Source organism: Geotrypetes seraphini, chromosome 10, assembly GCF_902459505.1.
Source record: "Geotrypetes seraphini chromosome 10, aGeoSer1.1, whole genome shotgun sequence".
NCBI classification, from domain to species: Eukaryota; Metazoa; Chordata; class Amphibia; order Gymnophiona; family Dermophiidae; genus Geotrypetes; species Geotrypetes seraphini.
The window spans coordinates 126,913,509-126,936,974 of NC_047093.1; the positions used below are offsets into that span (position 1 = coordinate 126,913,509).

General features: G+C 43.2%; 1 protein-coding gene across 2 annotated transcripts in view; it reads left to right on the forward strand.

Moving 5' to 3' along the window:
* TRMT1L (tRNA methyltransferase 1 like) overlaps window positions 1-23,466 on the forward strand; it is a 97,731-nt gene that overhangs the window by 3,766 nt on the left and 70,499 nt on the right. Inside the window, exons 2-5 of one of the 2 annotated variants that reach the window (XM_033959808.1) lie at window positions 1,680-1,736; window positions 6,025-6,120; window positions 13,047-13,160; window positions 15,973-16,037. In XM_033959808.1, coding sequence (XP_033815699.1) covers window positions 1,680-1,736; window positions 6,025-6,120; window positions 13,047-13,160; window positions 15,973-16,037 — 332 coding nt within the window. Of the gene's footprint in view, window positions 1-1,679; window positions 1,737-6,024; window positions 6,121-13,046; window positions 13,161-15,972; window positions 16,038-16,279; window positions 16,411-23,466 lie in introns of those variants that run through there. The other variant, XM_033959809.1, reaches the window with a different exon arrangement.

The following is a 23,466-nucleotide window of genomic DNA, read 5'->3' on the forward strand; positions in this document are numbered from 1 at the left end:
CCAGAGCCCTTCAAAGGAGATTTGGTTAAGCGCAGATGCGTGAACGACATGGAGCCAGGAGGACTTTCAAAGAGTCCCTGCCAGGGTCATCAAGACCCCTGGGCAAGGCTTCACCCCAGATTTTGTGAGCCTGATGTGAAATTCTTATTTAAACTACCAGAGTCTCCCAGAATCTGCTGAAGACACTACAGTGGTGGCAGCACCGGTGATTACGGTAATCTTCAGCCCGTGCCACATGGAGACGAGGACTTAAGAGCTAAACCAAAATGGCCAGTCTGACAACAGCTAGGAGTGTGGAAGGTCCGATTCCATTCTCTTGTTTTCCCAGGAAGCAGTTTTCCTGGCAGAGTCTGGTTTTCTGCATGAGACCAGCAGACAAGAATCAGTGGTGGCCCTGGAGCAGGGGAAGACCTCACAGTGCAGTGCTTTTTAAGATTGAAGAGGAGACCAGGTGAAGGCAGACGAGAATGAAGAGCAGCAGCGGCCAGATTTACTATAAAGTTTAAAATGTCTGCCGGGGCAATTTTGAACACCCTGCGGGCCAGAGTTTGACATGTCTGGTCTACATGTAGCACTATATTTGGGGTACATGAGTTAGCGCCCCCTTCTGCAGTGCAGGCTGTCTCTCCCTATAGCACTGTTTTGTAGTTCAGGCTCTGATGTGTGGTAACCTGTTTTACAGTTTTCGTTGTTGCTATTTTGCATATGTTACTGTGAGCAGAATTAATTATTTGGTGGGGAGTTCCCCGCTTCCCTCTCTCTCGTTTATTATTTCTGTAGATGTTCTTGGCTGCTTGAAGTCTGACTGGATTCTACTGGGCATGCTCCACGATATGCTAGCATAGGGGAAGGATTATGGCTTTAATCATCTGAAGCTCTCTACAGTGCCTGGCGGTCAGAGATGCATAAAACCCACTGCTCCCGGAATAAAGTGTGGATTTATAAGAAAGAAGATTAGCAGAAGTAAGAACCTAATCTTTTGTTTTTGCTTGCAGCCCTTAGAATTTGATATCTTTGGCTGAAGTCAGATCTGACAGTGTTCTGCAAGCACCTGAAAACTGTTTTACGGAGCCAGTATTTAATGAGGGGTATACATTTTCAGTTAGTTTCTATGAAATATTTATAAGTCTGTTTTAGAGCTGAGAGTATATTGAGAAATTGGCAGTAAATAGGGAAATGTGACCCTTTGCACTAGAGCAGTGGTCTCAATCTCATGGCCCAGGGGCTACATGTGGCCCGCCAGGTACTATTTTGCGGCCTGCGGTCTTTTATAGTGCCGTCATCCTCAGCAGCACGTTTCCTCTGCCACGATCCTGCTCCTGACGTCAGAGGAGGGACATCGGCGATCCTCTCTGCAGGCTGCGGTAATTAGCTGAAACTAAGACCAGGAGGCCAGGGGAGCTGGAGGACGCTGCAAAGAAGGGGGAACATGCAGGCCTTCGGTGAAGGGGGGGGGGGGGAGATTTATAAACTTTAAAGAGTTTTACCTCATGCAAAATTGTCATTTCTTTAATAAGACATTAACTATTTTTTTCTGCGGCCCTCCAAGTACCTACAAATCCAAAATGTGGCCCTGCACTAGCGCTACATTTCTGGAAACACCCTTTTCAATCAAAAAGGGAGAAAAGTATTTCAGTAATAATGTAGCAGGAACTGATTTGTGATTATTTTTTGTTTAGGCTATTTAACTACTGAAGTCTATACAGAAGATGTTATGCTGAATGACTTCTTTGAAGGTAAGAGTACCATAATCTGAATGAAATAACATTATAAAAATATTATTCTGTTGAATTGAACTTTAAACTGTGTTTCTAATTGATTTTAAAAAGGGGGAGTAGGAGTATGAGGACAAAATGTTAATTGTGGAGGTGAGATTATTATGAGTGTAAGCTGTACATAGAATGGACTTTCTCATATATCTGTTTATACAGTTCTGTGTACATCTGGTAGCCCTATAGAAAGACATGGTTCATAGACAACGGCGCGAAAGACAAAAGCGCGCGCCGCTCTAAATTACAGTTTTTAGGGGCTCCGACGGGGGTTTTTGTTGGGGAACCCCCCCCCAGTTTACTTAATAGACATCGCGCTGGCGTTATGAGGGGTTTGGGGGGGTTGTAACCCTCCACATTTTACTGTAAACTGAACTTTTTCCCTAAAAACAGGGAAAAAGTTAAGTTTTCAGTAAAATGTGGGGGGTTACAACCCCCCACAACGTGGCACAATGTCTATTAAGTAAAGTGGGGGGATTTCCCCCCACGCCCCCCCCCCCCCTTCGGAGCACTAAAAACAGTAATTTAGAGCGACGCGCGCTGCGCTCAATTGTCTGGGCACGCCTTTGTCCTGGCGCACTTTTGACCTGACACCGAAAGACATAATAGCAGTGATGCATGCAGTTTTTTCTAAACTGTGTAGGTCAGGAAAATTCTTGGCTCGGTGTTGGATATCTAATTGCAGTTAATGTGAACTGATAACTTATTGCTTCCTTCCCTCCCTTCACATTTCCTTAAGCAAGTTTTTATTTGAACGAGAATGTAGGCAAAGTTGCGCCAGTTTGGAGATGCTGATTCTGAACATCACGTTGAACTGTGTAGAAGACAAATTCTGTTCTTAGCAATGGTGTATTAATCATTTTGAGTTTATACTTTGCCTCAATGACCCCTGATGCAGGCGTTTGACGCCAAAACATGCACTGTGTCGGGTCCATCAATAACCATTTTTGATTGGCCCATCTTGATGGCCCTTGGTGCTTTGTTCCAATTCTTTGTCAAAATGCCTAAGACAGATTGGCAGGTCACAGTGCATATGCCATACATATTATTCTCACCCTGTGCACCACTCCAACCTAGAATGGCATCAGCATAGTCAGTTTTGAAATTTGCGAGCCAAAATCTTTTCCAGAGAAAGGAAAATGGTAAAACCAGAGGACATAATTTGAGGTTGAGGGGTGGTAGATTCAGGGGCAATGTTAGGAAATTCTACTTTACGGAGAGGGTGGTGGATGCCTGGAATGCGCTCCCGAGAGAGGTGGTGGAGAGTAAAACTGTGACTGAGTTCAAAGAAGCGTGGGATGAACACAGAAGATTTAGAATCAGAAAATAATATTAAATATTGAACTAAGGCCAGTTACTGGGCAGACTTGCACGGTCTGTGTCTGTGTATGGCCGTTTGGTGGAGGATGGGCTGGGGAGGGCTTCAATGGCTGGGAGGGTGTAGATGGGCTGGAGTAAGTCTTAACAGAGATTTCGGCAGTTGGAACCCAAGCACAGTACCGGGTAAAGCTTTGGATTCTTGCCCAGAAATAGCTAAGAAGAAAAAAAAAAAAAAAAATTAAATTGAATCAGGTTGGGCAGACTGGATGGACCATTCGGGTCTTTATCTGCCGTCATCTACTATGTTACTATATTATGCTGATCTTGCTGATCAGCCTGGCCAACTTAGAATTTTTGGAAATGATCATAGTGCTGGGTTAGAGCAACAGGAGTTGTATGCTTTCAAAGAATTGGAAAACCCTCAGTGAAAAGCAAAATCTTGAAAATAAGGAGCAGCATTTTAGAAAGATTGTGCACATAGGATTTTAGACCTCTGGGTTGGGATGTTTAAAGTTCCTCTAGTATTTTAGAATAGGATCTGCAGAAGTAGAGCATGTTGTAAAAGAACATTTATTTATTTATTTATTTAAGCATTTATATACCACTTATAGGGCTCCTTTGACAGAGCGCGCACTAGCTGAAAATCTACCACCTGCTCAAAAGGAGGCGGTAGCGGCTAGTGCACGCGGCAATTTAGCGTGCGCTATTCCGTGCATTAAGGCCCTAGCCGAAGCGTGGCTTCGTAAAAGGAGCCCATAGTCTTAACTCCCTCTTCTACAAAGCCGCGCAACAACAGCTCCGAAGCCCTTTAAATCTCTATGGGCTTTGGGGCCGTTGCCGCACGGCTGCCGCTAGTGCGGCTTTGTAGAAGAGGGGGTAAGTGATTTACATTCAGGTACTCAAGCATTTTTCCAGATCTGTCTTAGCAGGCTCGCACTCTAATGTACCTGAATAGATGTTTGTTTGTTTGTACGCTGTTTACATGGGACAGGAGCATCCTTTTTATAATCATAAATGTCTAAAATATCCACGGGGTCAGTGCGGCAACATTTTAACATATACTTGTATGTACCAGAACATACGTCTTTATGTTGAGCATTTGAGAAACACAAACATGTATTTTCCCCAAAGCCATCAAAGATTCCAATTTTCTTGCCAGTATTATTATTTTTTCTTTATTTTTATTATGCATTTTCAAAATACATCATACAAACATTCACTTGTTCAGGTAATACAGAACTTAAGAAAACCACATAAATATAAGTTAAGGTAATCAAAAAGGAAACAAGTTAAAGTTCTTCCTTAGACCCCAATATAGGGGGGGGAGTTGAAGTATCAAAATAGTATGGAGATTCAAACAGAAATAATTCAATAGGAAAGGCTCTAGCGTGAATTTAAGCCCTGATATATATTTAAATTAGCAAACAAACAGCTTTCGATTTAAATGGACAACTTATTTAAATCATTAAAAACCCTCAAATGTTCAGTTGATAATAAAAATAGGTTATTCCCAAGTATTTTATACGACATTTACATAGATAAGTCAAAAAAATTTAGCTCCAATTCCAAAACTTCTTGCCTCATTTCCAAAAAAAAGCTTTTCTAGTATTTTGTGTCTGTTGTGTAACATCTGGGTTAATGCAGATTTTTTTCTCCATAAAACAAAGTTTGAGCATTTCTGAAGTACAGCTTCATAATCAAATTCACATCTTATTCAAAAATGAATGATGCCAATAATGATCTTTCTGAATTCTCAGTCATAGAAGATTCAAGAATAGCTGAAATATGATCTTCATTTCTTATCTCAGGTTCATCAATCTCCAAAGGGTCTCCTGCCTTCCTTGAGGCAATAAAGGACTAGATTCACTAAACCTTCCGATCTTGTATTGACGATCGAAAAATCAGTTTTACTAGTTTTGTGATCATTCCCGGACCCAATTCACTAAACAGCTTCCCGATCAATCTCCTATCCGATCCAATCCACCCATGCAAATGAGGGGAAATTGCATGCAAAAGTAGGAAGCGATTGATTCACTAAGCAGAAGAAGAAATACCGATTGGGTTGGCCGATCTGAAAAGAAGTGACTGCAAAGGACCAGTCGCTTACTATACTTGCCAATTCTTCTGTCCAGAAATATCAGTATTGAGGTTATAACCCCATATAAAATAACCATTAAAATAAAAAATACAACCAGGTAATTCCATGTCAAGTGGACCAATACTGAAAACCGCCCACGCTCGACCCCCCCCCCCCCCCTGAAATCCAACCAAATTTTACAGGGGTGTTGTCTATGGTCTCAAATGAAACTCTGCAAAAATTTTTGGATCTATCTCAATTTGGTCAGGAGCTAGGGGTGGTTGAACAAAAGCAATCAATCTACTCCCTTGCCTCGTGTGACCTAAAAAGCCAACTTTGCTTAAGCACTGCAGCAGAAGGAAACTACCTAGGAGTCTGAAATTTTGCAGTTTGGTACAAGTTTCTGTGCCGTTTGAAATCGTTTGCAAATGTGCTTCCATTTCTACAGGTTAGCAAAGTAGGCAAAAAAAATCACGAATGAAAATTTTTGGCACAGTTTGGCTCCATACTGCTGCTGGTAGGTAAGTCAGCTGAGGGTACAACTTTACCAGCAGACATGTACCATGAGGTACTTCCAAGATTTGCAATATGCAAGTGAAGCTGAAGATATGACCATCCAAAAAATATGGCTTTATGCATTTATTCAAATTTTCACTGTTTTTCAGATTCAAATATCTCTAATGTGTAGTTTGTTTTTTTATTTTGTATATCATTTGAAAGAGCATGTTTTTTTGCTACAGAAGCTATCTGTTCAAATCGGCTGCATTATCACAAATTTGTTTAGTATCAATGCAAATTTAAATATTCTGTAAATTTAAAACTGTTTTATGTTATCTTTACTGGAACTGTGCAATTTAGGGTCTTCAAAGCCAAAATCATTCTTACGTTCAATAAGGCACATCTCAATTCAAAGGGACCTTTCTGATCTTGAATCACTGCTTCAGCTGGATATAGGTAAGTTTTTAGATAGATTTTTTCCACTTCTCCCTCTTTCAAAATAAATATGTTTAAGTTCTATTAATATACCTAGTTCTACTAGTTTATGCAGTGTTCATTGTTAAAGATGATTTATCTGGCCACAGTATCCCTGTCTAGAAGAATTAACTCTCCTTAAGCATGGAGAGATCTGATGACTTACACCTAGTAATGGAGTGGAATATGACTATACAGTGTATATATTCAAGTATAATAATAATAATAATAATAATAATATTTTATTTTGTATACCGCCATACCCAGGGAGTTCAAGGCGGTTCACAGCAGGTAGATGAATTACATACAGTGCGATTCGAAAAAAGAAGAACATAACAAGGCAATCGTGGGGACGAACTCGTTTACATAAACGATTTAGGAGGGGGAAGGGCTAAATACGGGATACATACAGTGTGCTGCAGTAGGATACAATACGGGATACATACAGAGTGCTGCAGTAGGATACAATAGAGTTTAAGAGAGGAAATTAGATAAGAGCATATTAGATGGAAACAGGGGGGGGGCAACCAACTTGGAGGGGGGGTGGGAAAGTAAGGGGGGGAGAGGGGAGAGGAGGGTTTAGATGGGGGAAGGGGGGGCTAAGGGATAGGTCTGTTGCAAGGAGGGGTTTCATCAGTTTTCTAAGGTGGAGAGGGGGTAACGTTACGGCGGAAGAGGGGAGCGTTAGGGATTTGGTCCGTTAAAAAGTAGAGTTTTGAGCTTTTTTCTGAAGGGGAGGTATGAATAGCTGTCAAGTATGATTTGGGCGAGCCATGAGTTTAGTTTGGCCGCTTGGAAAGAGAAGGTTCGTTCGAGGAATCTTTTAAGGTGACACGATTTCAGTGAGGGAAAAGCGAATAGAGTTGTTCTGCGGGGGCTCTTCTTATTATAGTTCAGGTTGAAGTGGGGGTAAAGATAGGCTGGTGACATACCAGAAACAAATACAAGTAGATAGCATCTAGTGACACGAAAAATTCTTGACATAATTAATCTCTCGTTCTCCTACTGCTTATAATTTCTATAGCGCTACTAGACATCTGTTATAAATACGTACAAAAATAGGCACACATAAATATACCTACTTTTATACAATCTGTGCATAGATGTTCCTGGGGACACAGCTTGGGCAAAACCTAGGGTGGAGTTGGCAATGTTTGTGCATGTTTTATAAAATTTTGATATACTGCTTGACGTGGGATCTCTATGTGGGTCGAGCAGCACTCTGACTTAATGGGGTGGGACAGTAGAGTGGGCAGACTTGATGGGCTATAGCCCTTTTCTGCCGTCATCTTTCTATGTTTCTATGACTTATACAATACATAGAGGTTTACAGTAACAATATAAAACAAAAAAGGAAATTCCAAAAATTATTAAAAGAAAAGCTGAGAACATGCATACAAGAACAGTCACATACTACAGTCAGATGTAACTACGAGTATTATAAAATTGTGTCATTCAAGTTCACTAAGGCATCTGACCACCAGCATCCAGATCATGACCAAAATAAGTTTCCAATAAAACTTTAAACTTTTTAAAACTAGCTTCTGCTCATATTTCCTTTGGCAAGTTATTCCACAATGTAGGGACCAATCAGAATTCTTTAGCGGACAAGCTAAACCTCATTCTTCAACCTCACGAATGGACACTGAACTCAGCAGCTCTCCATCCTATTTTCTCTCAATTGTGGATGCCTCAAGTAGACCTGTTTGCATATCCCTACAACCACAAGCTACTCTGCTTTTGCTCCAGACCCATATTCACCTTATCACCAAAAAGTGGATGCTTTTCTCCTGGATTGTACGCACAAATTCCTTTATGCAGTTCCACCCTTTCCTCTTATTCTCGTCAAGCTCAAACAGGAGTAAGACACCATGATTCTGATAGCTCCTCGGTGGCCCAGGCAACCATGGCTCTCCCTTCTACTTCAACTCAGCATCAAGGAGCCAATATCTGCCAATTTTTCAATCCCTTCTTACACAGAGTCACGGTTCTCTTCTTACCCCCCCCCCCCCCCCAACCTGCTGTCTTTGCACCTGACAGCTTGGTATCTCTCGGGCTGACTTCCCTTCAGTTCTCTCAGTCTGTAAGAGACATCTTGGATGCTTCCAGAAAACCAGCCACACGACAATGTTATACTCAAAAACGGACCCGGTTTATAGCCTGTTGCATTCTTCATCAGGAACCAAAATCCACCTCTCTTTCTTCAATTTTGGATAACCTCCTGCATTTGTCACTTTCTGGCTTCGAATCTACTTCCATTAGAGTCCATCTCGGTGCAAACGCTGCTTTTCATCAACCAGCGAAGGAAAACCTCTCGCTGCTCGTCTGGTGGTTTCCAGATTCATGAAAGTACTTTTCAATGTCAAACCACCTCTAGCTGTTTGGGATCTTAATGTGGTACTTTCTAGACTGATGAAGCCTCCATTTGAATCAATGTCTTCGGCTCAACTCAAATATCTTACTTGGAAAGTGGGTTTTGTTTTTGTTGTTTTTTTTTTTTATTTCTATATCTTCTGCTCACAGAGTCAGTGAACTTCAAGCATCTGTAGCGGATCCACCATTTACAGTATTCCATCTTGACAAGGTGGTGATCTGCACTCATCCTAAGTTCTTACCAAAAGTTGTTACTGAGTTCCATCTCAATCAATCCATTGTGCTTCCAGTATTTTTTCCTAAGCCTCATTCTCATCCTGTAAAAATAGCTCTTCATACTCTGGACTTCAAACGAGTATTGGCCTACTATTTGCAATGGACTAAATCACATAGATCATCTCCCCAACTTTTTGTCTCATTTGATCCTAACAATTTGGGGCATCCTGTTTCCAAAAGGACGATTTCCAACTGGTTGATTGCTTACATCTCGTTTTGTTATGCTCAGGCCGGGCTGTAACTGGAGGGTTGTGTCACAGCCCATAAGGTTCGAGCTATGGCAGCTTCAGTAGCTTCTCTCCGTCTACCCCTATTGATGAAATCTGCAAAGCTGCTACTTGGTCCTTGGTTCATGCTTTCACCTCTCATTACTGTCTGGACATTTTGGCCAAGCAGTGTTACAAAATTTATTTTTCTAAAAGGCCTACTCTCCCACCATACTATTCTGGTTAGCTTGGAGGTCACCCACATGTGAGTCTGACCTCGGTACCGGGAAAGATGGTAGAGGCGCTGATAAAGGACCGCATCATTGATCACCTTGACGGACACGATTTAATGAGGACCAGCCAGCACGGTTTCAGCAAAGGCAGATCGTGCCTGACAAACTTGCTGCACTTCTTTGAGGGAGTAAACAGGCGGATAGACAAGGGCGACCCAGTCGACATTGTATATCTGGATTTTCAGAAGGCGTTCGACAAGGTTCCACATGATGACTACTTCGGAAAATTGCAAGCCATGGAATTGAGGGTGAAATACGTGGATTAAAAACTGGCTAGAGCATAGGAAACAGAGAGTGGGGGTAAATATAAATACTCAGACTGGAAAAGTGTCACCAGCGGGGTGCCACAGGGCTCGGTACTTGGACACGTGCACTTCAACATCTTTATAAACGATCTGGACATTGGTTCGTCTAGTGAGGTGATTAAGTTTGCGGACGATACGAAGTTATTAGGAGTAGTGAAGACACAGGAGGATTGTGAAGATCTACAAAGTGACATAATCCAGCTCGAGAAATGGGCATCGATATGGCAAATGAGGTTCAACGTGAATAAGTGCAAAGTGATGCATGTCGGTAACAAAAATCTCATGCATGAATACAGGATGTCCGGGGTGGTACTTGGAGAGACCTCCCAGGAAAGAGACGTGGGAGTTCTGATAGACAAGTCAATAAAGCAGTCTGTACAGTGTGCTGCGGCAGCAAAAAGGGTGAACAGAATGCTAGGAATGATAAAGAAGGGGATCATGAACAGATCGGAGAAGGTTATCATGCCACTATACCGGACCATGGTGCGCCCTCACCTGGAGTACTGTGTCCAGTACTGGTCGCCGTACATGAAGAAAGACACGGTACTACTCGAAAGGGTCCAGAGAAGAGCTACTAAAATGGTCAAAGGGCTGGAGGAGTTGCCGTACAGCGAGAGATTGGAGAAACTGGGCCTCTTCTCACTTGAAAATAGGAGACTGAGAGGAGACATGATCAAAACATTCAAAATACTGAAGGGAATAGACTTAGTAGATAAAGACAGACTGTTCACACTCTCCAAGGTAGGGAGAACGAGAGGGCACTTTCTAAAGTTGAAAGGGGATAGATTCCGTACAACCTTAAGGAAGTTCTTCTTCATCCAGAGAGTGATGGAGAGCTGGAGCGCTCTTCCGGAGTCTGTTGTAGGGGAAAACACTCTCCAGGGTTTCAAGACTAAGCTGGACAAGTTCATGCTAAACTGGGACGTACACAGGTGAGGCTGGACTCATTTTAGAGCACTGGTCTTTGACCTGGGGGCCGCCGCATGAGTGGACTGCTGGGCGCGATGGACCACTGGTCTGACCCAGCAGCAGCAATTCTTATGTTGCCTGCTTGTCCTGGGATAAAGCACAGTTACTTACCGTAACAGGTGTTCTTGTACAATCCCTTTGTAGGCTGAATGGTAGGATAATCAATCCCTTCTAGCCCTGATCTGTAGGGAACTCAAAACCAAAGTCTGTAAAATCGCAAAATCGCCATTTTCCCAGGCCGTTTTAGAGCAAAAATCGGCACCCGCAGCAGCCATCTTGGATTTTCATGAACACTTTCAAAAGTATATGTTTTGGACTTAGGAGCTTCGTTTTTGCTGCAAACTTCTCAGATTGCCTGCTCAGGACAGGACGGCATGGATTCATGCCTTAAATGCAGCGGATGCCTGGCAGATTCACAGCCATGTATCACATGCACCATGGCCAGAGGGGGGGTGCAAGGCATGCGCGAATTCCATGCTTCCCTCCTTTGGAGAGGCCACCATTACATCTTCTACTGGAGATGCAAATGGTGCGTCCGGTACCCCTAAGAAGTCCTCAAAGAAGGCCTCAGACTGAACTTTTAGCGACCTCCGTCAGATTTTTGTCCTGGCTTCGCCCACAGGACAGCCAGGGAGAGCCCTGCGTGTGTGGGCCACTGTTTGCAGGCTGATAGATCTGGCAGTGCTCGAACCCATTCCAGAAGACGGGCTCAGGGAGATACTCATTATACTTCATCGTTCCAAAGAAAGGCTGAGTTTGGAGACCTATTCTGGATCTAAAGGCAGTGAATGCTTTCCTGCGAGTTCCGGATGGAAACGGTGCACTCAGTCGTTGCAGCAATAGCCCCTAGGGAATTCTTGGCTTCCCTGGATCTCACGGAAGCATACCTCCACATACCCATTTTTCGAGAACACTTCCTGGAGCATTGCTTCTAGTTTGCGGCTCTGCCTTTCAGTCTGGCCTCCGTGCCCAGAACCTTCACCAAGATCATGGTGGTAGTGTTGGTGCATCTTTGCTCACAGGGTGTTCTAGTCCATCCACACCTGGACGACTGTCTGATCAGAGCCCCCTCACTGACGGAGAATTGCAGTGCAAATCATCAGGTGGTGCAACTGCTGGAGCGTCTTGGCTGGATGATCAACCTGAAAAAGAGCCATCTCGAGCCTACGCAGGAATTGGAGTACCTGGGAGTCTGGTTTCACATAGCCCAGAATCAGGTGTTTCTCCCGGAACCCAGGAAGATCAAGTTGTGGAGTTCCATTCGTGCTCTGTTAACGGTTCTGGCTCCTAGGGCCTGATAGTATCTTCAGGTCTTGGGTCTCATGGTAGCATCCATAGATGTGATCCCAGGGGCCAGAGCGAGACTTGGATCTCTTCAGCAGTCCCTATTGTAAATGTGCTTTATAGAACCAGGATTACATTTCAGAATTACGTTTCTAGATTATATTACATGTCATCTGGTCCAGTGATTAAATCCCAATCCATCCAGCTAATATAACTTATTGAAAGACCTGCATGAAGACCCATGTTTGAAGGCACGATTTATCTATGATGGTTCAAATTTAGATTGTTGGGAGAGTGTTTCAGAGAAAAGGACCTAGTATAGTTTCATAGTTTATTTAAAATTTGATTACTCGCCTATCCAGAATTGTAGGCGAAAATGCAATTTTAAAAAATGGGGATACTAAACTAGGACAGAGACATATACAAACTAACTACAAGGACAAAAAAGACAGTTAACAGGAGGGAAGGAGGAAGAAGTACATTAAAGTCTAAGAAAGCTAACATGGATGGTAGATTCAGGGGCAATGTTAGGAAATTCTACTTTACGGAGAGGGTGGTGGATGCCTGGAATGCGCTCCCGAGAGAGGTGGTGGAGAGTAAAACTGTGACTGAGTTCAAAGAAGCGTGGGATGAACACAGAAGATTTAGAATCAGAAAATAATATTAAAGATTGAACTAGGCCAGTTACTGGGCAGACTTGTATGGTCTGTGTCTGTGTATGGCCGTTTGGTGGAGGATGGGCAGGGGAGGGCTTCAATGGCTGGGAGGGTGTAGATGGGCTGGAGTAAGTCTTAACAGAGATTTCGGCAGTTGGAACCCAAGCACAGTACCGGGTAAAGCTTTGGATTCTCGCCCAGAAATAGCTAAGAAGAAAAAAATAAAATAAAATAAAAAAATTTAAATTGAATCAGGTTGGGCAGACTGGATGGACCATTCGGGTCTTTATCTGCCGTCATCTACTATGTTACTATGTTACTATGTTACTATGAATTCTTGCAAGGCTCTTAAATTAATGTGCATGGTCTTCTGTGAGTAGTTCATATATTAAGTCAATTAAAAGATGGTACCACTCGTACCAAATTTTAATGAAAGGAAGTATAATCAAAGTAGTTTATCACAAATGTATAATTATGCAATGCTCTCTGCTGCAGATTTTTGTGTGGTAGGAAGGAGTATAAATGCATTTGTCTCTTGTTTTACAGTTAAGAAGATGTCCTGCCCCTTGTGTCCAGAAAATAAGTTTAAGCCTTCCTATAAACTGAAATTGCAGCGACACCTTCATAATTTACATTGGAAAATCTCTGTTGAGCTTGAAGGTGAAATTTTCTTTTTTCCCTCTTGTTACAGCTGTCTATTGCATTTTGTGTTTGCTTAAAGAGTAAAAACGCATACTATTGCCATTTTCACACATCATATTTTGCAGTGCCCCTTCATAAAATGGGCCCTGTGTTTGGGACCATGTGATAAGTGTTAGTACATGCTAATTATTTGTAAATAATTCAAGTTAAATGAAATACATATGCCACAAAGTTGGATGGGGTGAAGTGATAAGTAGAGGGAAATTACCGTATTTTCTCGCATATAACGCGCGCGTTATACGTGGTTTTTACGTACCGCGCATACCCTTGCGCGTTATACGCGTGAGCGCGTTGTACAAAAATTTTTTTTACATAGTTCCCCCCCCCCCCGACGTCTGATTCACCCCCCCCCCCGCAGGACCGCTCGCACCCCCACCCCGAAGGACCGCTCGCACGCACCCGCACCCCCACCCTGAAGGACCGCTCGCACCCCCACAGCCTCCCGACCCCCCCCATCATGTAGAAGCTCCTACCGGTGTCCTGCTGCTTCCTCTTGGCAGTCCCGACACGATCAGGGCAAGAGGGAGCTCAAGCCCTCTTGCCCCAGCCAACCGCGGCACCCCCGACACGATCGGGGCAAGAGGGAGCTCAAGCCCTCTTGCCCCAGCCAACCGCGGCACCCCCGACACGATCGGGGCAAGAGAGAGCTCAAGCCTTCTTGCCCCCCCAACTCCCCGACAATATCGGGCCAAGAGGAAGCCCAAGTCCTCCTGGCCCTGGCGACCCCCCCCCCCCCCCCCCCGCTAGTTGTTCGGGCCAGGAGGGAGCCCAAACCCTCCTGGCCACGGCGACCCCCCACCCCGCACTACATTACGGGCAGGAGGGATCCCAGGCCCTCCTGCCCTCGACGCAAACCCCCCTCCCCCCAACGACCGACCCCCCCCCCAAGAACCTCCGACCGCCCCCCCAGCCGACCCGCGACCCCCCTGGCCGACCCCCACGACACCCCCACCCCCCTTCCCCGTACCTTTGTGTAGTTGGCCGGACAGACAGGAGTCAAACTCGCCTGTCCGGCAGGCAGCCAACGACGGAATGAGGCCAGATTGGCCCATCCGTCCCAAAGCTCCGCCTACTGGTGGGGCCTAAGGCGCCTGGGCCAATCAGACTCTAGAAGAGTCAGGCATAGGTAAAACCAAAGCAAAGCCTGAATGAAAGTTAAAAAGTTCAGTCTTTGAGTAAAAATAGGATGATCTCGGTATTGATCCAATGAAGACGATGACGAGGAACGATGAGTATATCCATGAGTAGCAGGAAGCTCTTATGGATAGCTAACACCAGTACTTAGAGGCCCTGTAGTGGAAAAAGCCCCAAAACACTGCATTGGGTACCAAGGGGAATGTATGCTAGCCTCAGCATGGTGTACCAAACTTCCTGCTGTAAGATTCATGTAGGCTTGTCCTGAAACATGTACCAGTATCAGAAAGTGAATATTTGGTACCATTGGTGCAGAAAGTTGTCTCAGTGTACATAGAAAGCTGAAGAAACAATGGTGTCGTTTAGTGGTCTGCATCAAATAATTGTATGCTGATAAGACCTATGGCACCTTAAAGTATGCACCAGTACAAATGGCTGAACAGGCGGTCCCCTCGGTGCAGTAGATTGACTCAGAGTGAATGACTTCAATAAGGATATATACTGAAGAGAAAAGTGAAGCTGGAACGCAATGGCATCAATGTATGGTCTGCATGAAGACTCAGTGCTGGTAAGACTTTACACCTTGAAGAGTGCACCGTACTAAAGGCTCCACAGCCGGTACCCTCGGTGCAGCAGGTTGTCTCGGAATGGTCGACCTCAATGCACACCATGAAGGAAAGAGAACCTGCAAAGCTGGGGAGCAACAGCGTTGATGTGTGGTCTACATCGACTGACTTGATGCTGTAGAGACCTGAAGTATACACCAGTACTATAGGCTCAACAGCTGGTACCATTGGTATAGCAGGTTGTCTCAGTATGGGTGACCTCGTAAAGGATGCACACTGTGAAGGAGAGACAACCTGTGAAGCTTGAGAGCGGTGGCATCATTATTTGGCCTGCATCGAGTGATTCGATGGTGTAGAGACCTGTGGCGCTTGATGGGAAGCAAATGGCCTCTTAGCTGACATCCCCGATGCTGGAATGTTCTGCGATGTCGATGCTTTCGACGTCAAAGGCTGTAAAGACCTGGCACCATCCATGCTCGTGCTGAAGAACTGTTTATGACAGAAAAAAAGGACATGGAAGAAAGAAAGAAAATATTTTAAAGAAGTAAATTAAAGAGGTTTTACAGAAGGAAGCCACCAACCTTTGAAAAAGGCCAGCAACAAAAAACCATAACTACCGCTGCACAAGCCATCGCCATGGAAGGAAGAGGTCTTTGACGGAAAAGTTCTCTCTCTTCTTTTTTTTCTTTTTTCTTTTTTTTTAAATAAAACCAAATTACTAAACTTGAAAAAAAACATAGAATAGAAAATAAAAGAAGCTGGAAGGCAACAAAAACTGAATGAAGTTCAGTAAAAACAAACTTCTTCACACCGCAGAAAATGAGGAACTGAGGGGCTTGAGCGGTTGTCGGGCAGGAGGGCAGTCGCAAAGTTTTTCAATTTAAAGTGACAGTTCACTTGTCAAACTGTCAGTACCATGCTCCATGGATGACGTCACCCCATATGTGAGACTATGCTGCCTGCTTGGCCTAGGTTAAATGCATTTATGTGTTATATGGTACGTAGTAATGCGTAAGTAGCTGTTGATATTGTTTATGCTAGAGCACAAAAATTGTGTTTTTCCTTTTCAGGATATAGAATGTGCATCTGTTACTTACCATGCAAGGTTCTGAAACAAGATTTCTATGGATACCAGGTAGTATAAGCGTTACATGAACTTGCTTTAGTGCTTAGAGCTGTTGTAGTTAAAATGCACTGTACGATTCTGTTATCCTTTTTATATACAAGTACTGATATCATCCAATATATTTGGGATGGAAGGGGAGCAAGAGCCAGGAGTATGGACCTTTGAGATATGTGAAACTTACAGTCATATAAACGAGACTGTAACACTTTTTTCTTTTTCATGCATTCTCCATTTTCTCCTCATCTCTCCAGACCAGTTTGGATGCATGAGTTTATCTTTTACTACCACAGATGGAGTCTGAGAACTATTGGTTGAACATCTTTCCCGTATAAGGGAGCCTATGCAGTCTGGCACCTGCCAGCATTCCTGTATCCAGCAGATGGTAGGTGAGCTGCTATGCAGTCCAGCTGGCCTGGTAGAAGTGTAGGAGAAACTTGGTTTTAGCTCTGTTTGGGGGGGTGCCATTTTTTAATCCCTATTAAGATGGGGGGGGGGGACTAATTTATTTGGGCTTGACTGGTTGGGCCAGACTGCAGAGCCCAGGGATGTTAAATCTGATGATCTAGGTTTCCCCTCCACTTTTTAAGGATCTTCAGGTCTGAAGACTTAGAGCCTCCTACTCCCAAACTCTTAAGAGGGAGCCTTTGATTGCCTGGAGATGAGAGTGGAAAGCAACCAAAGCCTTGATTTCCTGAATATGGGAATGGAAAGCAACCAAACCACAACAACATACAGTCAAGTAGTCAGAGACTATGACAAGCATTGCAGGGTTGGGGTAGGTGTTTGTGCAACACCCTGATTTCAGCCAGCAGTAGGCAGCAGATATAGGCAGAGCAAAGCCATTGACACATAGTGGCTGAGAGTGAGTGCAACTGCTGCTATGTGGCCTATGGAAGCTGCTACTCAGAAGCACCAGAAAACAGTTTTAGTTACATGTTTGGAGGAATGGCAAGACCCTTTCCCACCAGATGGCCCAGTGAGCTGGGGAGGTTGGGCCCAGAGAGGCAGTGTGTGACTCAGATGGGTCATTCCATGTCAATTGGTCCAATATTAAAAATTCTGTTAACGTCTCTTCCGGATTCCATACTCTAGGTCAGGGTGCCCACACTTTTTGGGCTTGTGAGCTACTTTTAAAATGACCAAGTCAAAATGATCTACCAACAATAAAATGTAAAAAAAAATGCAAAACACACTGTACACAGAGAAAATGTTAATTATCATTTATATTCCGCGAGTTTTCAAAGAGGTCAGGTCACCTCAATAACAACTATACAAAAATAGACAAATATACCCCCTCCCTTTTTACTAAACCACGATAGCAGGGAGCTTCCGCTGAATGCCCTGTGCTGCTCGCGATGCTCATTGCTATAGCAGTTTAGTAAAAGGGGGCCATAGTGCAAAATATAGACAGCAGATATAAATTCTCAAAACTGACACATTTTGATCACTAAATTGAAAATAAAATCATTTTTGGTGATTTCATGAGTCTCTGGTTGTACTTTCTTCTGACTGTGCATCCAGTATTTCTTCCCTTCTTTCAGCCTCCTGTATGCTTCCTCTCCTCCAGACCTCATTCCCTTCCCCAACTTTTTCTTCCTCTCTCCCTGTCCCCTCCCCTTTCTTTCTTTCTGTCCATCTTTCTTTCTGTCTTCCTGCCCTTCCCTTTCCGTCTGTCTCCCTGTCTTTCTTTCTCCATGCCCCCATTCCGTCTGTCTCCCTGTCTTTCTCTCTCCATGCAAATCGGGGCTTGCAGCGCACAGGCACGTAGGAGCGAGTTTCTCGAGCTCACGCGCGTCCCTGCACCGCTAGCAGAATGGCTGCTCCCAGCTCTCATGGGACCTGGCAGTAGCCATTCAGCTAGCGGGGCAGAGCTGTGCAGGAGTTCGAGAAGCTAGCTCCTGCGTGCGTGTTATCCCTGATTATCAAGCCTGGAAGGAGGTGCACAGGGCTGGAGTGCGGTTCTGCCCATACACCACTGGACCACCAGGGATAACTGAAAAGGTACCGGGGGGGGGGTAACTGAAAAGGTATGCGGGGGGTAAAAAAATGTATTTCTATCAGCTGGGACAGGAGACGGGAGGGATCTCTCCTGTCTCGGCCTACCACTAGACCACCAGAGGTGGAAGAGGAGATGGGACGGGGTTCAGAGTCTAGCATGGAGGGGGGACAGGGTGCAGTTCAGTGCCTGGCAAGTAGTGGGTCTGGGTGCATAGCCTGGTAGGGAAGGGGGCTGGGTGCAGAGCTTGCAATGCAGGGAGTGGAAGGAGGCTGGATGCAGAGCCTGGTAGAGAAGGGGGCTGGGGGCAGATCCTTGCAGGTCAGGGAAGGAAGGGGGCTGGATGCAGAACCTGGCAGGGAGGGGGGCTGGTGCAGAACCTAGGAGGGAAGGGTGTGAGGGAGGGGACACTGGGTGCTGATCCTGGCAGGGCATGGCACTTGAATATTAAGCCCCCATCTTATATTCGAGTCAACCATTTTTCCTCCTTTTGGGGGGAAAAATAGGGGGTCTCGATTTATATTCAAGTATATATGGTAATTTTGGATACTCCAGGCTGTACATGATTATAATAGTTTTATTTTTCATTTGTTTCCATCCCTGATTAGTGAGAGAATTATTTGGTTGGTTGATTAGTTGATGTAGTGCTTTGTTAAGAAAATACTTGCAATTCCAGACTGTATAGTAGGGTAGTACATGGTAGTATGCCAAAAAAAAAATCAACCTTGTCAAATCTTTTCTCCCACAAGACTTATTTTTGTTCACTTGTCTTACTCATATGTCAAATTTCAGCTTAATTACACAATATTTAGAGATCACCCCAGCATGCACTGTTTGCTTGTGTGTTGTGTATATAGGTAATTACGCATAGTTTGTATGGCATGGAATGAAGTGACGTTGAACTGCTGTCTACTCTCAATATATATCCAAATAAAACTGTTGCAGACAAGGCGCTCACAGCCATTTACAGATATCTATGGTTTCTGTCCGAGCACCTATCAGCACTTGCCTTTTTTGATGATAGAATTGCACCAGAAACAAAACTACGAATAGTGCAAAACTTACAGCATCCACCATTGTCGGACATTCCACATTGTCTCTTGCATACAGATGAAGCGGAACCTATGACATTTGAAAGTCTTATAACACAGAGAACACAGTCATTTTTTTGATCTCTTGATTTAAATGAGAATCAACAAAAGCAAAAATATTCCTGAAGAAACATCCTACAGAGTGGACTGATGATCCAGTTTTCAAGGAACTTTGGAATCAAGCATCCAAACTGACTGTTGTTAATGTGCAGCAGAACGAGGGATAAGCCTCATTGAAAAATACAACGATACTTTGACAAAAGATGAAAAACAGAAGCAATTTATTCTTTGTCTAGTGGATACCCACCTGAAGTGAAAACACAAATACACGTGTTGAATCATCTTGATTTGTTGGAACAACTCTATCTTGGCACAATAAATTTCTATTATTATAAAGTGCCTGTTTATATGCCTGTTGAATTATACAGTATTATTAGGATAGCCCCCAGTTTGTAGTATTGTGACTTATTCTTTAAAATATATTTTAAATTCTTCACATGTTGAACAAATGCATCTCATATATCTTAAAAACTGTGATATCGGAAGTCTATGTTTTAACGCTTCAACATGGCAACTAGAAAAGTGCAAAACATATTTTAGTCTATATGTTTCCATATACTATTGTTAATAAGTCCATATGTTCTTTCTTGATTTTAATATCTTAAAAAGAAATGCCCGTTGTACTACTAATTATGCCCTAATTGGCGTCCCAATTAGCCTTCACGTAGGAACACCTTCCTCTCAGCACCAAGACGCTCTCACGTCCCCTGGGTAGATTTTAACTGAAAAATAAAAACGCGACCACTAGAGGGTGCTATTGCAACACGTCGGGGTCACCCCTGAAGTGAAAGGCTGCTTACTTTACTTCACCGGAGATACGTTGTGAAGGAAAAAGAAAAACCAAAAATAAAAATAAAAACCAACAAAGTTACATTGTATATTCCAAAGCAAATAACTTTATTCTGGTAATAAGTATTATAGCAGCATTTGTCATCGGAAATAAATCAGTTTGGACATATACAATGGAGAGAAAAAAACTCATACGAACAGTGCCAGCATCTTTCTGTAAGCATGGCGCAGTCTCTCTATGGAAACTCAGACCCTTCCCCTGGCTGGGAATATGTTATCACCCTATTGGATAAACCAAATGCCTATCTAACTCTCTCCTAGTCCACACCTCCATTCTTCCCTGGGGAGCCCTGGACAGGCATAGCTTCTAGAACTTTCTTCTTCTTGAAGTTTCCATTCTTCACACAGGTACAGCATCACTTTATCAGTTCTTAGGTTCCCGGATGGAGTGTTCTGCTGACTGGCATTTTTCTTTCAGCGCTGTTAAAAAGCTCATTGTCTTTCCAGCACTGGTTGGTGTCCTTGAGAAATTTCACAGCAAGAAATACACACACTCATATGCCACACATTAGCATCTTAGCATCTGAACTGAAACCAGTTTGCACAAGCCCGTGACTTCAGCAAAATGTAGGAATAGGTCTCACAACCTGTAAAAGTCTCCCATAGGCTCCTGTCATCTATCTCACACCTAAAGATGTTTCCTCCTGCATCTAAGGATGCATCTAAGGTGGCTCTTATATCACAGACCATTGATTATTTGTCAAGTGTACAAGAATTACCTTATACTGTTAAGTTTAGCAGTAGTTTAAAAAAAGAAAAAGCAGTGAGGTGCGGTGACCCCTAAACTTTATTTTAAGTAGAATTTTGTGTTGTTTTTTCTATTTTTGTGTAAAGGAATAAAATTAGCCTTGTGGACAAATGAAATGTGTTCATTTTTTTGGACCACCCTACTGCACAGGTTCAACCATTAGTTCTCAGTCTCCATCTGCTGGTAGGAAAAGATAAACCTATGCTTCAAGAGGCAGTGGAACTAAGAGATTGAAGAAAGAACATAAGAAAGCCCATAAAAATATTAAAAAGTGTTGGTGCTAGTAATGAACCTTGTGATGCACCACAGGTAGATTGAAAAGGAGGATAAAGTACCAACACCAATATACGTATGTAGGCAGCTGCACTGCCCAATCTCGCCCCACAATAACTTACCGCTAAACTTTAACTCTGTTAGTACTACTCAATATGTAACATTTTTTAATCATTGTAAACTGCATAGAACTTCACGGTCCTGCAGTATATAAACTGTTATTTTTATTATTATTATTATACAGTATTGTGTTTGATCGATTTGTAAAATGAAAGTTAAATCAGGTTAAATCTATGCTTGTAATACCAATTGCCTGCAGTTGTGTAAGAAGGCAGTTTTGATTGTCCAGAGACAGCAAAGAGATCAATGGGAAAGTAAGAACACTGATAAATCTTGATCAAGAATTTGCAAGATAGTAACTGTAAGGCCTAGCAAAGATGTTTCTGTGCTAGAGAATAACAGGGACAAAGTTTATTCTTGTGGACTCTATCGTCATTGCACAAGCCTCCAATACTTATGACTTTATATTTTAATCTTTTTATTAAAGTATAAAAAGGGACAGTATTCTGTACAAGTTTATAAATCACAAATAGAACCTTCCATTTCTATCTGGTTTTGGTTCAACCTTCCCAAAAATTCAGTCGCCTATGTTTTTATATCATCTAGGAAGATAATTGGATTGTCTTTCAGACATGGGCGTAGAAGAGAACCTACACTGTTTAGTGGATAAACAGGAAAGTAAGTGTCTGTTAAATGCTGGAAAATGCTCCTTTATGCCAGCAATGATGGATGAATCTGTTGCAGTAATAGCAAGCTGGGCACATGACAGAAAGACGTTTCAGATGGTAGGAGTCTGATCAGCAGACAAGACTTGTTGCCACATCAAAGGCAGATAAAACACAAATGATCTCATTTAACAGTAGTTCATCAAAATCTAATAGCAGCTTCTGCAGTTTTTTTTAAATCATTGAATTCAAGAGATCATGTGATGCTGAACTAGAGAGCGGGTGTCGGCGGTTTGAGCTCCCGGACCCACACAAGCTTAATTACTAGTAACATAGTAGATGACGGCAGATAAAGACCCGAATGGTCCATCCAGTCTGCCCAACCTGATTCAATTTTAATTTTTTTTTTTTTTTTTTTTTTTTCTTCTTAGCTATTTCTGGGCAAGAACTCTAGATTGAACTCTTTATGAGAGTTTTTTGGGCAATCGGTGATTTTCCTATGAGCAAAGGCATCAGAGAGAGCATGGTGGCTAGAATATCTTTTTGTCATGGGTTCCAGACAATTAAAAGGTCACAGCCGCATGGGATAAAGTAAGATGGCGAGTGACAGTACAGCTGAACACACTTTGGTGGGATCCACATGGGCTGCGGAGATAGTGACTGAAGTGAGAACATTATTGGAGACCTCTGTTACTAAACAGTTAAAAAAATATGGAACACAATTTGACTTTGGTGGATGCAAAGATTGGGGCATTACGAATGGACATTCAGACTTATCAAGAGAGGCTCTTGGCAGTAAAGGATGCCATATAAGAACAGGAGACCCAGCAGCGAGAGATGCAGCAAACAACTGCTCAACTGGAAAATAAGAATCACTTGAAATGGGTGAATTTGTGCTTGGTTGGTCTGCAAGAATCTATAAAGGAGCCTGACCTGCAGAGCTTTCTGGAAAAGTGGATTCCTCAAACCCTGCAACTCAGCACCCTGAATGGAGATTTTCATATAGAGCAAAACACCAGTTGGACCACCAATGCAAGGGGAACTTTGAAACCACTGAATTCTGCACACAAGACATTCTAAGAACAATTCAAAAAAATAGCCCACTACAATATGATAACAAATGCATTCTCTGTTTCCAGGACTTTTCTGGTGCTATTTTAATGAAACACAAGGCCTTCTCATGAGTGTGCATGTTGCTTCATACCAAGAATATAGCTTCAGTGCTGCTTTACCCTATGAATTGACAGGCCCACCATCAGTGTCAGTTTCGCTTTTCCAAAGACAGCAGAAACACTGAAGTTTGCTCAGCAGTTATCAGACAGTAAGGACACTTCATAACTGAATTTGATTTGGACCTGCTTCATTTTTTTTTCCACGTACTGATCTTGTAGTTCAATTATGTCATAGTCTTGGAACTGCTGGGCTGACTGCAGATGCCAGTTCCACAAACTTAGGACAAATGATGGAAGGATGCAGATGCCAGTTCCACAAACTTAGGACAAATGATGGAAGGAAGGAGGGAGGGGCATGAACTTAGGACTCAGAATGAAGGGAAAGAGGGAGGGGAACATAAACCATAGGATTGAAGAATGGAGGGAGTGAGGGAAAGAGATGCTGAGGTGAAGGAGGGAATAGAAAGGGAGAATTGGGTGTTAGGGGAAAAGAGATGGTACATATGAAGTAGTGCAGCTCGATT